General features: G+C 40.0%; 1 protein-coding gene across 1 annotated transcript in view; it reads left to right on the forward strand.

The window, feature by feature from the left end:
* The window catches only part of Tnks (tankyrase), a 151,025-nt gene that overhangs the window by 127,979 nt on the left and 7,014 nt on the right, over nucleotides 1–16,032 (forward strand). The window contains exons 21-26 of the mRNA XM_038326814.2: nucleotides 5,625–5,745; nucleotides 7,127–7,224; nucleotides 8,651–8,725; nucleotides 10,008–10,113; nucleotides 10,375–10,561; nucleotides 15,290–15,446. Of these exons, the coding sequence (XP_038182742.1) occupies nucleotides 5,625–5,745; nucleotides 7,127–7,224; nucleotides 8,651–8,725; nucleotides 10,008–10,113; nucleotides 10,375–10,561; nucleotides 15,290–15,446 (744 nt within the window). The remainder of the gene's footprint in view (nucleotides 1–5,624; nucleotides 5,746–7,126; nucleotides 7,225–8,650; nucleotides 8,726–10,007; nucleotides 10,114–10,374; nucleotides 10,562–15,289; nucleotides 15,447–16,032) is intronic.

Genomic DNA, 16,032 nt, shown 5'->3' on the forward strand with positions numbered 1-16,032 from the left:
TTCAGCTATTGAGTTATTTATTACCACACATTTTTTTAATTTGAACTTGCAGCTATTTGTTTTCTGTATTATATATCCTCTTTATTTTGTGACTTAAAGTATTCCACAATCTGCCTCATATGTAATTTATCTGTTTCAGGTATGTTTTTACTATGTTTGTTAGTTGTCTGTGACGTTTCTAGAGAAGCCAGGGAGCCCAATACTCTTATGTCTCTCCATCTATCTGACAATTGGGAGACCTATCCTTTCTCTTTATGAGCAGTCTTTCTCAGTGGATTGTCACGTCAAGTTAGACCCTGAGAAGTGAGGGTGAACTTAGATCAAGAAACTGCTTCAATAATACTGTTTTATTTTGTCTTGAGTTTTTTGTTTTCAGAAGACACTAGCACTTATATCCTCATCTCATGTGTTTACTAGTGAGAACTCTTCTGTTTGCTGGACTGTGTTGTCGAGGATAATAAGTTTCTACTGCTGTGTTCCGTGATAACACTGAAGATGAAATTGAGTTTAGTGTTACTGCTGGAGAACGGGAAAGGCTCTTAGAGCCCGGTACATCATTCTCCCAGTTGTAGAGTTACCTCCTTACACCATGTCAGCCTTTCTGGCAGGGAAATAGACTATAGTAGTTCATGTCTTTTTAAGATCTATCCAGCTTCAGGAACTTATGCAGATCCCTTTGTTTTGTGACTTGTGGTCCACAATCTGCCCCATGCATAAAAGTCTGTTCTTTAGTAGTACTTACACTAAGTTTGGTAGAGCTACGTGACAGGTGACCACAGACATCCCATGCACAAAAGTCTGTTCTTTAGTAGGTATGTGCTCTGAGTTCAGTAGAGTACATGACAGATGACCACAGACTTGATACCCTAACAGGAATCTCTTTTCTCAGGAGACTGAAATCCAGTTGTCCAGGTGCACCCCCTGCAGCCATTCTAGAATAGTCTGCTCCCTGCCCTTCCTGCCCCCTTGATTTGTGGTCTCACTACTCCAGTCTCTGCTGCTGTTGTCACATTGCCTTGTCCTGTGTCTGCCTTCTCATGTGCCTCTTACTGGGACACTTTCTTTAATCTTGGGTCCTCCTGGGTGTTTCCTGGTCTCAAGATCCTTAATTTAAGCATTTAGACAACTTGCTCCAAAAAGCGTTAACTCATTTTGAACTCATCCCTTTTAGGGAGAAGGGCCTCCTTGTTGTTGTTGTTGTTGTTGTTGTTTTGTTTTGTTTTGTTTTGTTTTGTTTTGTTTTCACTTTGTTTTCGTTTTCATTTTTCCGAGACAGGATTTCTTTGTGTAGTCCTGACTGTACTGGAATTAGCCCTGTAGACCAGGCTGGTTTCAAACTCACAAAGATCTGCCTGCCTCTGCCTCTCAAATGCTGGGATTAAAGGCATGCACCACCACCACCCAACTGAGCTTTCATATCTTTTTAAGACCTAGGCAATTTGTTATAGACTTTCCCTTTCTAACCATCAGCCTCTACAGGTAACCCCCTTCTGTAATCATAAACTCATCCAGTATTTCAGTGTGTGACATAGCTAGAATGTGCTTCACGGGTTCTTGCACTGACTTTTATTCTTTGTAAGCTTGTAGTCCGTCTTTAACTTAAATACCTTGGGTTACTATAGGTAGGTGGCACTCGGGAGGATGAAGCAGGAGGATCACAAAGCTGAGGTTAGCCTAGACCATTAGAAGATAATCTGGGCGTTAGTGAAGCCTCACTTCAAAAAAAAATGTCTGGAAGCCGGGGTTTTTTCTTATTTGTTGTTGTTGTTGTTGTTGTTATGTTTTTATATGATTTATAGTGAGATTTTATTATGCTTTTATTTCTTTGGTTAAATAAATTTTACATTTATTATATATAGTTCATCCTTAGTATTTTTAATGACTCAAACAGTTGAAATAGAATTGAACTAACTAAACACCTTGGTCTGTTTTTCTCTGACTGCAAAGCGGATTAAGAGGCATTTAGCCTACCACTTCTCTTGCCAGTCAGTTAAGCACACCTACAATATGTGAATGCTTAAAATTCCTGGTGAAATTGGATGTTCTTGTCAACTTTGAAGTCATACTTTGTTAAGGCATCACATGGGTCTTCATTTGTGGTGAAGAAGTTACACTCCACTGCAAGGGTCTCCTCTCCCTGCCATCTGGTCATCTGGGAAAGAACTGTAATCAGTGAGGATTTAAGTTGTCTGACCACATCCTCTGTTATAGCCTCATGAGCAACTGCATCCCTTCATTCTGAATCATGACTGAAGTAATTGTCATGGTTTAATAAGCCAGAGACCATAATTCAGACAAGTGACTCTGCCTCCTGTTGAGCATTTTCTCAAACTGTAGTTCTGCGTTTTTGTCAGCTTGCCTTGTAATGTACAGCTCTATTTGCTCTTTCCTTCTCGTTGTGGATTCTCTTTGTCAGTGGCTGACCTCCTGGGGTGTGTTTCTCTCATGTTATTGACTTAGTAGTTGGATGATTCAGCTTTCAATCACTTCTTCTGACTGCTTAGTGTTTTTCATGTTTTTAGTATTCCTTTTTCCTGAAGTTTTGTTCCATTGATTTTCCTTTTGTCCAAAATAATTTCTCTGTCCTTTTCATAGTCCAGATGTTAACTGTTGCACTTATGTATATCAGCTATTGTAGCTGTCTCCTCTAGATCAGTGTTGTGCCTTTCCTAATGTCCAACCATGTTTGACCACCTTCTGTGCTGCTGTATTTACTGTATCAAGTGCAGGTGTTTAGTCCTCAGTTATAAAATAGTAAGTCCACTTAATTCTTCCATAGCATGCCATTAGAATTTTCTGTCATGAGCATTCTACAGCAGCCCAGTAATGTGTAGCGTGGAAGTGTGCAGTACATGTATTGTCAACATACTTGTGTAGAGTGGAAGTGTGCAGTACATGCATTGTGTCCCCTGAATTCCTGTGTGTTTCCTGAGACTCTGACATACTGTATGCTGCTGCTCTTTCTGTTCATATATGCGACTACCCCTCTCCCTGGGAGGTGGGAGATAATTTTTTCCGGTGCTGGAAGAGCTTTTGTGTACCATATTTTCAGCTCCACCTTCACGATTCATTGCTCAGAAATCTGTTCTCTTATTCCATATAGATACTTTCCAAAAATATACCAGAATCCCTTCTAATTAACTCTAACACTGTGTAATATCAACTCCCACTTAAAATGTAGCTTTCTATCTAGAGTGCTCATGTCTATGAGAAAGAAAATTTAGATTTATATTGTAATTTCTGGAGCTCAGCTGCTATAACTGGGTGCATTTATAGTCAACCTGTATATTTTCACAGAAAGTGACCATATACGTTTTTCTTTCAAATTGTGATAAAAGCAAAGCTTGGACTCAAATAAATTCATTGTAAATATGATTATAAAGTCGCTGCCACCACCACCACCCAAGTAAAAGATTTTTTCAGTTAAAATAATTTTCTCTCCACACAAATCTTAGGAGGCATGGCATTTACTTTGCATGCTGACCTATTTTTTAGCTCGTAAATGAATAGACCTTACTTTAAAGACTTTATATTTTATATTGATGTAGACATGAGTAACTCCCTCCCCCCAGAGAAAATAACTAGGGAAGCAAACTTGTGATTCCTTCCAAATACCTAAGCATGTCCTCTGACTGTGCCCCCATACCAGTGAGGTTTAAAAATAATAAAAGAATTGATTGAAAGTACTGTTCTGCCATTTTCGCTTTATAACTGTTAGTAACTGGTCAGTGAGTATAGCCCACCCACACCCAAGGGGGGATTATAATTATAATTATAATCAGGGCAGGAATACTAGGGGCTAGGGATCTCTGGCAGCCATTTTAGAGGCTGCTTTGTAAACTGGAGTATAGTAACTCCAGGGTTCCTTTGCTCGGGCAAGGGGCTTGGGCAGGGAGTTTTACATCCTTTTTTTTTTTCCTGCAAGTCTATATATTAAACTTCATTTCTTTTTCTAGAATGTGATTTTTTTTTTTAGAATGTGATTATAAATATTCTTTCTTTATGGTTTTGTTTTGACTTCTAATGTGGTTTTGACACCCTTCAGCTATATACTATGTGCATCAATTAAAAAGATTTTGAAGTGTATAATCTAAAGTTACCACCTATATATGAGGCCGTTTCTATTGTCAGCTGTGTTTAAACTGAAGTATAAAATATATCAATGAGAAAGATAGTAGTAACACTGTTCACAAATTATGTTAAAGTCAACTCTAACTTAAAATGTAAAGATTCCTATTTTGTAAACTGTTCTATTTCAAAGATGAATATTTCATCCGGTGCATTGCTGTCTTTTGAAAGCTCTGTTGAAAACTTGCTTTGGGTGATTAGAAGTGAGTTGTCCATTTTGTAGAATGAAACAATTCTTCAATGGCCACTTAACAGTAATATGCTAAGTTCCTTCAGAGAAGGAACAGTGGTTTCCTTGCCCTGAGATGATCCCGCTCATTGTTAATGTTTCATTTTGACAGTAAAAATCAGAGCTCGGGGCCTGATTTGTCCTTTTGTGTCTAAGTGTAAAGATTGAGAAAGTTATGCACATATAAAAATGTATTTAGTTTGTATACAGTGTTCTACCCACAGGCCAGAAGAGGGCACCAGGTCTTACTATGGATGGTTGTGAGCCACCATGTGGTTGCTGGGAATTGAGTTCAGAACCTCAGAAAGAGCAGCCAGTGTTCTTAACCTCTGAGCCATCTCTTCGGGTTGAACACTTATGATTCTTTAATCTTGTATGAGTTAGATTTTTTAAAGTCTATAAAAATATTTCAGTTTTCCAAAGAAAGAGAAAACGAGGAGCCACAGACCTATATTTATCCCAGGGCCTTTTCTGTCCTGGAAAACTACCAGTGCCATTCTGGCCACAGGTGATTTCAGAACTTTGCCACTGGGTGGAGGCAGAGTCACAGTTACTACAGCTTACAAAGCTATAAGGAAATCAGCAAGCTCCTGCTTGTCATCTGAGATGAATCACCAGAACTCAAAGGCCACCATTCTGTGCAAACATCAAATGTGTGTTAGGCAACAGGATTGCTAACCTGACAATTTAAAAACCATCTCTCTCTTTTTTCCAAACTGGGGTTTCTGATGTCGCTTCTTTATAAAAATGACCTGTGGTCTAAACCTAAACTTTAAGTCTTAACTACTTCCTGAGGCCACTACTGGCTTGCTTACTTCCTGGCATGGGGAATTTTCTTATCTAAGGTAGGCTTGCTTTTGCCACACTATGATTAATTAAAATGCTTCTCCCTTCCCTCTGCTCTTCATTTCTGCTACCCACATGATACTGAATTTGGGATCTTCCCATTTTCAAGCTGCTAATCCATCTATCTGAGGGCAAACAAGAAGATGGTAGAATTGAAATCAGAAAAACACATGGCAGTGATCATTCGTCTCCCATCACACTGGGTCTCTGTCTTAATTCTCCATCTGCTTGAAGCAAATGCAGAGTGTTTTTACTGAGCTAGAAGGCTGCCAGTCTTCTTAAGCAGCTTGAAGGTCATGTTTATAAAAGGAAACAGGTTCTTTAACTTGTGTGGTAGTCATAGCCCTATAGACAGGTACAAGAGCCTATATCCTCCAAAGAGCTGTTACAGATTTAGTATGTAATTTCTTTCATTTTGCAGATTACATTAGATGTGTTGGCTGATATGGGTCATGAAGAATTGAAAGAAATAGGCATCAATGCATATGGACACCGCCACAAGTTAATTAAGGGCGTTGAAAGACTTTTAGGTGGACAACAAGGTAAGCTATTTTAAAAAAATACTTTTTAGGGGCTGGAGAGATGGCTCAGCGGTTAAGAGCATTGCCTGCTCTTCCAAAGGTCCTGAGTTCAATTCCCAGCAACCACATGGTGGCTCACATCCATCTGTAATGATGTCTGGTGCCCTCTTCTGGCCTTCAGGCATACATGCAGAGAGAATATTGTATACATAATAAATAAATAAATATTTAAAAAAATAATACTTTAAAAAATACTTTTTATATTTATATGTATATATTTTATATATAATTTATGAATATTTTAATAAATATTTCTTCACTAAGTTCTGAATATAAAGACTGGTTTGAGAGTCTGAGCACGTGCAGAGAACAGGTATAATGCCTGCTGCCTTCCTCAGCTCAACTAATCACTTTCGCTAACTGGGAAAGCCCAGGATCATTCCTCTCCCCATCTCCATCTATCTGGAGAGACTTTATGACCTGAATTTGCTCTCAAATCTTTGTTTTTTCCCACTGCTGTCACCTAACTCAAGTCACCGTTCTCTCTGCTGGGCCTCAGAGCCTCTGTCAGCTTCTCCCCTGCCTGCATCTTAACCTCCCTGGGCCTTGTCCAGTGCCCCTAGAGGACCCTCCAGCATGAGTCCGACCCTCTGTCCTGCACTGAACCCGTCCATAGCACCCTGTGCTGTCGGGGTAAAATCAGACACTGACGTGCGACTTTTCATAAGCTGACCTTTCTTATTTCATTTTGAGCTCTTCCCCCACCCTCGGACCACAACTCATCCCTGTCCATCACCCGTGCCCTTCATTGTCACAGGCATCTTCTCTTCCATGCTTACTGTGTTTCTTCTTGTTAGAAGCATTGCCATAGAGGAGAGTAAAGACAAGGAAACAAGTCGTTTATCTATGGAGTTGATTAAGTTTCAAGAACTGCATGCAACCAAAACTCAGACAATTTTGAATTTGATTCTTATTTTTTTTCAAATATGTATTTTAGTCAGCCCTATGGAATTAACAGATAAGTTCTGTTGGTGACCATTTTAAGCCATCCCAAGAGTTTTCTAGGACAAGTCTTGTATTTTAGAGCTCACTCCATTATAATTCAGTGTGTGTGTCTCTTGAGTATGCATGTCATCAGCTTTGTTCATGATTTAGTTCAGTTCAGCAGGTGTTGGACCCTGCTGTGTAGGAGTTCACGGGAGTGCCTAAGTCCCTCAGCACCTGATTTCCTCATGTGCCTCTGGTATATGTGCTAAACAGACTATTTGAGGTGGAGATTGGAAAGTGCGGGCTGTTCCAAACTGTCAGTTATTTGTAACCAAGTTTTTCATAAACTGAGTGGAACTGGGGTGATGTGGACTTGTGCTTTATGTTTGTTTGGTTTTTGTTTTTTCTTCTACAGGAACTAATCCATATTTGACTTTTCACTGTGTGAATCAGGGGACTATTTTGCTAGATCTTGCTCCAGAAGACAAAGAGTATCAGTCAGTAGAAGAAGAGGTAATAGACGTCAAAAAGTTTCTATTCTCCCAAATTCGGTTAAGACTGTTTCTGGGAGACATCAGCTCACCTTATTCTGTTCTGGGGTCACTGCCTGTTGCTCATTCTTAGTCCCCAGCAAGCGTTTGAATGTGATCATAAACTAACACTATACATTGCTGTTGTATCACAAGTCTGTGTGTAGAATAGCTCTACTTTCTATCCCAGAAATTTTCTAAGTCTTAAATCATGCAAATAATAATTCTTTTAGAACATTTTCATACATTAAGATGCACCTAAGATTGAGATAGAACAAGAACCTTTTCTCATAGACAGAAAATACCTTCTAGTCTTTTTTTTTTTTATGTAATTATTGTGTGTTTCTTTAGGACAGTGTCTGGTTACATATGCTTCTATCTTACAATTAATTTCTTCAATCACAGTTCTTTCCAACACTGTTTGTAATAATTACTTGTGAAAGAAATAGGAATTTCTACTGCACTGGTGTCTTGTATGTCCTGCCCCTAAGGGCATATCTAACTATCATTGTGAGTAAGCTTACACAAACACCCAAGCAGAAACTGGATTGCCTCAGCTAAGGGTTTTCTGTTGTTGTTTGCTTTATTTTTTTAATTTTTAGTGCTCTTATTATCCCCATTCACTGCTAGGAAATCCCAGTAGGAAATACAGAATTGTCATGCCCTGTAGTAATGTTTCAATTTACATTCAGGAAGATGGTGCGTCTTCTAGTACCTTATTAACCCATTGTCCCTTAGTAAATTCTGGTCATGTAAGATGAATGCTGGACATTCCCCTAAGTGGCGTGTGAGTAGAGCTCACTCCACGATAGTTGCCAGAGACTCCAGCATTTCTGTGATGCTGACTTGAAACCTGGGGTCTCACTGAAATCTTTAAAACACCTTCTTTTCCATAATAATTTTCAATTTCATAATGAAGGTATTAGCAGTTCAGGAGAAGGTTACCCATCTAATTGTGAAAAGCACTCAGCTTCTCTTGCCTGAATTGATATATCAAGATCCCAAAGATAATTGAGAGAAAAATGAAATAATTTTTTAAAAATATTTATTTTTAGCATTTAATCTAATGTGGTTTCAGTTGACTATTAGTTTTACTTATTCAGTTTCTTTTCATTCTCAGTAACTAAATAGTAATCATACATTATTTAAAGTGATTTTTTTTTCAGTTTCCCTATTGTGTTTCAAAAAATTCTTCCAAAACTTTTATCAGAAAATGCTTACATTAGTACTCATGACCATTTCCTGACACAAACACTCATTAAATTTGTTGATCAGCGTATAGTGAGCCCCGGTTTATGGGATTCAGACTCATCAGGGAGACAGCTGGGAGAACCGGAATATTCTGGAGGTAGCAGAAGGAATGCACAGTGTTGGCTCTCGTGAAGTTATTATTTCCCTTTGTTCTGCAGATGCAGAGTACCATCCGAGAACACAGAGATGGTGGAAATGCTGGTGGCATCTTCAACAGATACAATGTCATTCGGGTAAGTTTGTAAAGTTTTGGGTTTTTTTAAATATTTATTTATTTATTTATTATGTATACAATATTCTGTCTGCTTGTATGACTGCAGGCCAGAAGAGGGCAGCAGACCTCATTACAGATGGTTGTGAGCCACCATGTGGTTGCTGGGAATTGAACTTAGGACCTTTGGAAGAGCAAGCAATGCTCTTAACCACTGAGCCACCTCTCCAGCCCAGTTTGTAAAGTTTTTATGGTGAAAATTGGATTACAAAGCTAACACAAATATAATGTAGACAATGAAAAGAATTGTAAGAAAAAATTCAAATTGTCAAAACTAATCATCTGTTATCCTGAAATCACCTATTGTTCTCTTCACTGCAACCTCTAACCCTCAAAACCAAACTGGGCCAAAAATTGAGACACCCTGAGAACATCAAAGCTCCAAACAGAAGGGCGGTCACACGGCAACTGGTGTCAGTGCCACAGATGTCCCGCCATCACAGACGTCCTGTGCATCCTCAGATCCTCAGTAGCAGTGGCTTTTTGCTTTAAATCATTTGAAAGTAGCATTTAGTAAAGCCTAGACTGTCTGTCTACTTGCCATCCATAAGATCAGAATGCATGTCTCTCAAGTCACAGAAAAAGCTGTGTGGCCGTTGCCTGCTTTTCAGAGGCTGGAGTGAAGGTAAGTTGCGTCTGTTGAGAACTGGTTTAATCATCTCTTAATAGATTTACAGGGATTATCCTGGTGTATATAAACCATAAAAGGTTTTGTTGTTGGTTGGTTGTTTAATACAGAGGCAGCGAGGAAATGGCTTGGAGGATATAGTGTGAGCTATATCCACACAAACGCAAGGGAGCCGAGTTAGAATCCCCAACGTGCATGTGAAGACCAGGCATGGTGGTGTGCAGGAGCCGGAGATAGGAGGATCCCGAAAGCTCTCTCACAGCTAGTCTAGCCAACAGGAAACTTCAGGGTCAGTGAGGGGCCTGCCTCAAAAATAAGGTGGAGATGAGAGAGCAAAATTCTCATTGTTGGTTTCTGGCTTCACACTCACGGGCACTCACTTTCCTGCACATGAGTACATACAAAACAGCAATGGAATGCTAAGTAACAAGAACTGTAAAAGTTGTATCACGGAAAGCTTGCCTGTTAACTGAATTCCACTGACACTGTGACTTTTAGATAATGTGTCAAACAAAACAAAATTGACACCACCAAAGGGAAAACTAATTGTCATTTTAAATCAGATAGTTATATATTTACCTTTAACTAGTAACAACTTTTTCCTTCCTTCCTGAAGATTCAGAAAGTTGTGAACAAAAAGCTGAGGGAGCGGTTCTGTCACAGACAGAAAGAGGTGTCTGAGGAGAATCACAACCATCACAACGAACGCATGCTGTTCCATGGTGAGTGCCTGAACTTCGGGGGTGAGGGACGGGAAAGCCCATGGGATTAGTAACGTGTTTGCATTTATTGGGATGAAATAATTCCTAGTTTTCTAATGATTTGTATGTTGGCACAGTCCCAAGTATGTGCAATGTGAATGGCTTTCTGAACTTCTGAACTCAAATTCCAACTTGAGCCCACCTGGGTTTTCTTTTTCTTCTTTAGTATTAGTGTATTTGGTGAAAATAGTGTAAACTAATTTTTCTACCTTTATATTTTAGGTTCTCCTTTCATTAATGCAATTATTCATAAAGGGTTTGATGAGCGGCATGCATATATTGGAGGGATGTTTGGAGCTGGAATTTACTTTGCTGAAAACTCCTCAAAAAGCAACCAGTATGTTTATGGGATTGGAGGAGGCACAGGCTGTCCCACACACAAAGACCGGTCATGTTATATATGCCACAGGTGAGTGTCCTGCAGCAAGTGGAATGGTTGCCACCCTCTGCTAACTGAGTGTAGCAGCTTCTGTTGAACTTGCTGGTCAGCCTTTGCTCTAGAGCAGTGACTGAAGTGCTGGTACCAGTGGTGCGAACCAAACCCACAGGCTCGGTGCAGCTGGTATGAAGCTGCATTTCAGTCCTTACTTAGCATCTTTACTAGAAACACTAAGAAGGAATACCATAGGACGAAAGCCATTGTCACGTCTGAACATAGAAGCTCAGGTCATGAGACTCAAGGCTACATTTCTGCTGTTTCTGGTGATGTGGCTTGTTTTTAGTCAGTTTAATAATAATTCCCCTTGGAAAGTCCAGCTTCAAAACATCAGCTTTGGAATTAATAGCAAGCAAATGAATGTCAGCTTTGTCGTTGTTGCTGTTGTTGTTGTTTGAGATTTTTTTGTTTGTTTGTTTGGTTTGGGAATTTTGGTTTGTTGTTGTTGTTTCTCGGTGTAGCCCTGGCTGTCCTGAAACTCACTCTGTAGATCAGACAGGCCTCAAACTCAGAGGTCTGTATGCCTCTGCCTCCCAAGCTCTGGGGTTAAAGGTATGTGCCACCACTGCCCAGCTGATTATCAGCTTTTTAAAATAGGATTTTATAATTCAGAAGTTGGAGAAAATTACATTTAAGTGAGTGAAAAAGCAGTTTTTCTTTCCTCACCAATAGAAAACAGTAAAAAGATTAGGATTTATTACATTTGTTTTTGATTATTTATTCCTTGGCAATTTCATACATTGTATCCTGATCATACCCCAACTACCCCTTGCACGTGCCCCAGACACCACCTTCCTTTCCCCACTGGCCTTCATGTCTTTATGAGTTTTGATCATTCTCTCAGTCTGATTGAGCTACTGGAGTGTGCATGAATGAAGCTGGGTCACCCACCATAGCCACACCCACAAAGAAAAATAAACTTCCTCTCCCAGAAGCCCTCAGTTGCCTATAGCTCCTCAGCTAGGTATCCAGCCTCATGCTCCAGTCTGTGCTGGAATATCAACTGGCTTGATCCAGCATGGATGATGACCATAGCTGCTGTGACCTCACGAGTGCAGTGACCAGATCCTGTCCTAAGGCAGCATCTCACAGCTCCTCGCTATCCTGCTCTTCCATCGCTTCCATCCCCTCCACGATGTTCCCTGTCCTCTGTAGGGCTGAGCTCTCAGCATCTGACCAGCTGTAAATCTGCACTGATAGCTGCCTCCTCAAAAGGCTTCCCTAGTGTGGAGAGTAGTACTAATAGACAGGTATACACATTAGGTGGCAACTTTAGATCATGTCCATTTTACAAAACATCAATAGTAGATTTCCCCCAGCTCTCCCCAGCATGGACTTTGTCTCAGTTTACAGTGCCATATGCTACTTTTTAAACTACTCAATGTATGTTTTTAGAAAGTTATGTGAATATGGTATCTTACGATTCAGTTAATACCTTAAAACGTAAACTTGAAATTCCTTATAACTAATGCCCTTAAACTTATCTGCAGTTGCATTATTTTTTAAACTAGTCATCTGCAACTCTAAGATGGATACCATATCCTCAAAAGGAAACTTTTTTCCATTAAAAGCAGCACTGTAATTAAAAACAGAGAAATTCCTAAGGATCAATGATATCTCAAAACATACCTCCCGTGGAGGCAGGACCTAAAATGAACACTAAAGTGAACCTAACTGAGGAGTAATGGGCACTCAGTAAAATTAGACAGACAAGTTTATGTCCTAGCCAGGATCTCTTAGAAAATGGAGCCTGAACAAAAGCATGCAGCTTGCACTTGATTGGCAAGGGTAGTCCCCAGGAAGCAGGAAGAAGGCAGAGCGCACACAGTGATGAGCATGGGGAGCAAGCTGGTCACAGCTCCATTAACAAGTGCAGTTCATTCCACAGCCCATGAGATGCCCTCCGAGGAACTGCCAAAACTGCTGTGTCTCAGAACAATGATGTTTGAGTGGAGAAAAGAAATGGGTTTTCTCTGCTGGCTCCCATCTCATGTTTGCCAACATTTGCCTCCAGGTGCTCACCCCTCTGTTTCTTAGCTGTTGCGTCTACATAATACCACAAATATGAACCAAGCCGGCTCCAGCACCTACTCACTTGTATCTTCGTTCTCTGAGTAGGTCGGTCCAGCAGACTAGGTCTATTCCTGGAAGCAGAAAACAGGAGGCCGAGGCCTGTCTAGTCAAGTATCGTGTCATGTAACATTGAGAATGCCCAGAGCTGCTGACAGGACACTGTGCCATGATGTTAAAGATGGAGCTGAGAAAGCCTCTTTGGGGCCTGGAGAGGTGGCTCTGCAGTGAAGAGCACTTGTTGCTCTTGCAGAGAGCCCGAGTTCTAGAACTCTCATGGTAGCACACATCCATCTGTAACTCCAGTTTCAAGTTCCAGGGGATCTGACACTCTCTTGGCTTTTGTGGGTACCAGGCATATACATGGTGTACAAACACACACGTAGGCAAAACACTCATATAATATAAAATAAAACTTTAAATAATGTGTCATCCTAATATAGAAGGAGACCTTTTTTTCCTTTAAGACCTACAAGAAAATACAAGTGGTAACCAAGCCTTTATCCCAAACGGTTACCAGTGGCATCCATCTGAAAAACCAGCGAGACAGAACTCAGTCATAACACAGAGATCATACTCCATTATTACACAGTAGTTATATTTAACAGTGGGACTAATTGTATTACTTAGTTAAATGTGTAGTGTTTAAGGGTTGACTTTCTTTAAAGGGTTGGGCAATAATTATCTTGAGCTTTGTGTGTATCCTTGTCAAAGATTTATCCCTTCCCTTGAGTGCAGAAGCAGTTGTGTAAATCAGTGCATGGCTTTAGTCTAGTAAGATTATATTTATAAAACCAGGTGCCAGCTAGTTTTAAACCAGTGGCTATAGCTTATAATTTCCAGTCAACCAGTTTTTCTTATCCTGTACAATATTTAACACCTGCCTCAATTTCAATATTAGATTTTTCAGTCATGTATTTAAGCTAGTTGATTTTTGGTTTTTCAAGGCAGGATTTCTTTGTATAGCCGTGACTGTCCTGGAACTTATTCTGTAGACCAGGCTGGCCTCAAACTCACAGAAATTTACCAGTGCCTCCCAAGTGCTGGGATTAAAAGCATGTGTCACCACTGCCCAGCTAAACTACGTATTTTTGTTCACGTTTCACTTTTTTTATTACGATGTCTATCATCCCAGTTTTTACTGTTTGCCCATAATGAGTCAAGCCTAATCTTGTCTGGGGAGATGGCGCAAGAGGTGAAAGCATCTGCCAGGCAAGCGTGATGACCTAGGTTTGAATCCCCATAGTCAATGTAAAATCCATCTGCATAGCAAGAGTGTTTGTAAGCCCGACACGTCTCCGGACTCCTCAGGAGCTCTGAGGCCGGCCAGCCTCATTACACAGAGGCAGAAACGTTTAAAAATAATTAAAAAAAAAAAAAAAAAAAAAAAAAACTCTACCAGTAGTAGGCAAAGACCAGCATGCGGTGTGGTGGTCGTGGTGGGACATGCCACATGCTAACACACATACACACATACCACACAGTAATATTAATCTCAGGTACTGTTCCCATCTGATTCCTTTCTTTCTGTGCATTCATGTGCAAACTCAGCTTCCTCTAGCGTATCCGTTTGCACTTGGCCCAGCCCTGATTTCCCCGTTCCTATATAAAGGGCTCTATATATTCTAATAAGTTTTTTTTTTTTTTTTAAGACAGGGTTTCTCTGTAGCTTTAAGGTCTGTATAGAACTAACTATAGTATACCAGGCTGGCCTCGAATTCACAGAGGTCCGAGTGCTGAGATTAAAGGCATGTGCCACCATTACCCAGCTGATTCTAATAAGATTCTTGCTGCACAAGTCTCTCAGTTCCTCCACTCTTTCTCACCTTTCCTCTCCTGTGCTCATAAATAACTGAGTTCGAGGCCAGCCTGTTCTACAGTTTCAGAATGGCAAGGAAGACCCGTTTCCAGAAACAAAAAAAAAAGTATACACCTTTGTGTGTTAGTTCGTGTGTGTGTGTGTGTGTGTGTGTGTGTGTGTGTGTGTGTGTCCTATGCTAGATTCCTATGCTACTTCAACACTGCCTTAAACTGTTGGTCTAACAATTGATATTGAGCCTGATAATTGTTAGATAGTAATTTGGTATACCAAATTTTATCCCATTGCTACACACAAACTTGAGAATAGCATTTAAATTAGGTTGCATTGTGTAGATTTTTCTTTTTAAAAAACACTAATAAACCTAACAGTGTAAAAGGAGCAGCGGGGCTGTGTGTCCCGCCACCCGGCTAGCTTTACCCAAAATAATTACACGGAAACTGTATTCTTTTAACACTGCCTGGCCCATTATCTGTAGCCTCTTATTGGTTAATTCTCACATCTTCCTTTAACCCATATTTAGTAATCCTTGTAGCACCACGAGGTGTGGCTTACCAGGAGAGATCTTTACCTGCGTCCATCTCGGAGAGGAGAATCATGGCGACTCACTATGGCGAATGCCTGAAGCATCTCCCCAACTCTGCTTCCTTGTTCCCACAATTCTGTTCTGTCTACTCCGCCTACCTAATTTTCTGTCTCTTAAAGGGCCAAGGCAGTTTTCTTTATTAATTAACCAATGAAAGTAACATAGACAGATAACTCTCCTCCATCATAACAGTTACATTTTAAGTATTGTTTTGTGTTTTCTTTAGACAAATGCTTTTCTGTAGAGTGACCCTTGGGAAATCCTTTTTGCAATTCAGCACCATGAAAATGGCTCACGCTCCTCCAGGACATCATTCAGTTATCGGTAGACCAAGTGTCAATGGGCTGGCGTATGCTGAATATGTCATCTACAGAGGAGAACAGGTATGTTTCTGGTCAAATCAGCACGAGCATGTCACTAAACCATCCTTAAAAAGAAGAAGCCATATTTCAGACAACATCTACAGTCATTATAGGCACAGCATGCCTTTGAACGAATCTGCTTGATATAGGCAGGAACTTTCCGTATTATTCTGATCATAGCCCTACAGCCTTGAGACTCAGAAAGCTACAGTGTATTTAATTCTGCCACCCTCATGAGGCTCCAAAATGAAACTAGAAAAAAAAAATAGTGGAAATGTACATACAGAGAAATGGATACATAAATAAACTTTCTAGAGTTTCAAACCAGCCCTTAACTGCCAGCACTAAATGTCACCCAATTTGTCTGAATGCAAAAGTCAGTTTTCTAGCCTTAATTAAAAACCATTAATAGCCTGAAGTAAAAGAAAAAATAAGAAAGTAACTACATAAAGGTAATGTATTAAAATATTTTTTCTATGTGCTATCTTGAGCAGAGTAGTGTGTGTAGTTGGGGAAGAATTGTAAAGAACTCTTGAACTCTTTTTTACTAAGTTTGTTTATTGTGGTAGTACAGATAAAATAACAAAACTCTGTTAGGTATATTACA

The sequence above is a fragment of the Arvicola amphibius genome, chromosome 4 (assembly GCF_903992535.2).
Source record: "Arvicola amphibius chromosome 4, mArvAmp1.2, whole genome shotgun sequence".
Taxonomy (NCBI): Eukaryota; Metazoa; Chordata; class Mammalia; order Rodentia; family Cricetidae; genus Arvicola; species Arvicola amphibius.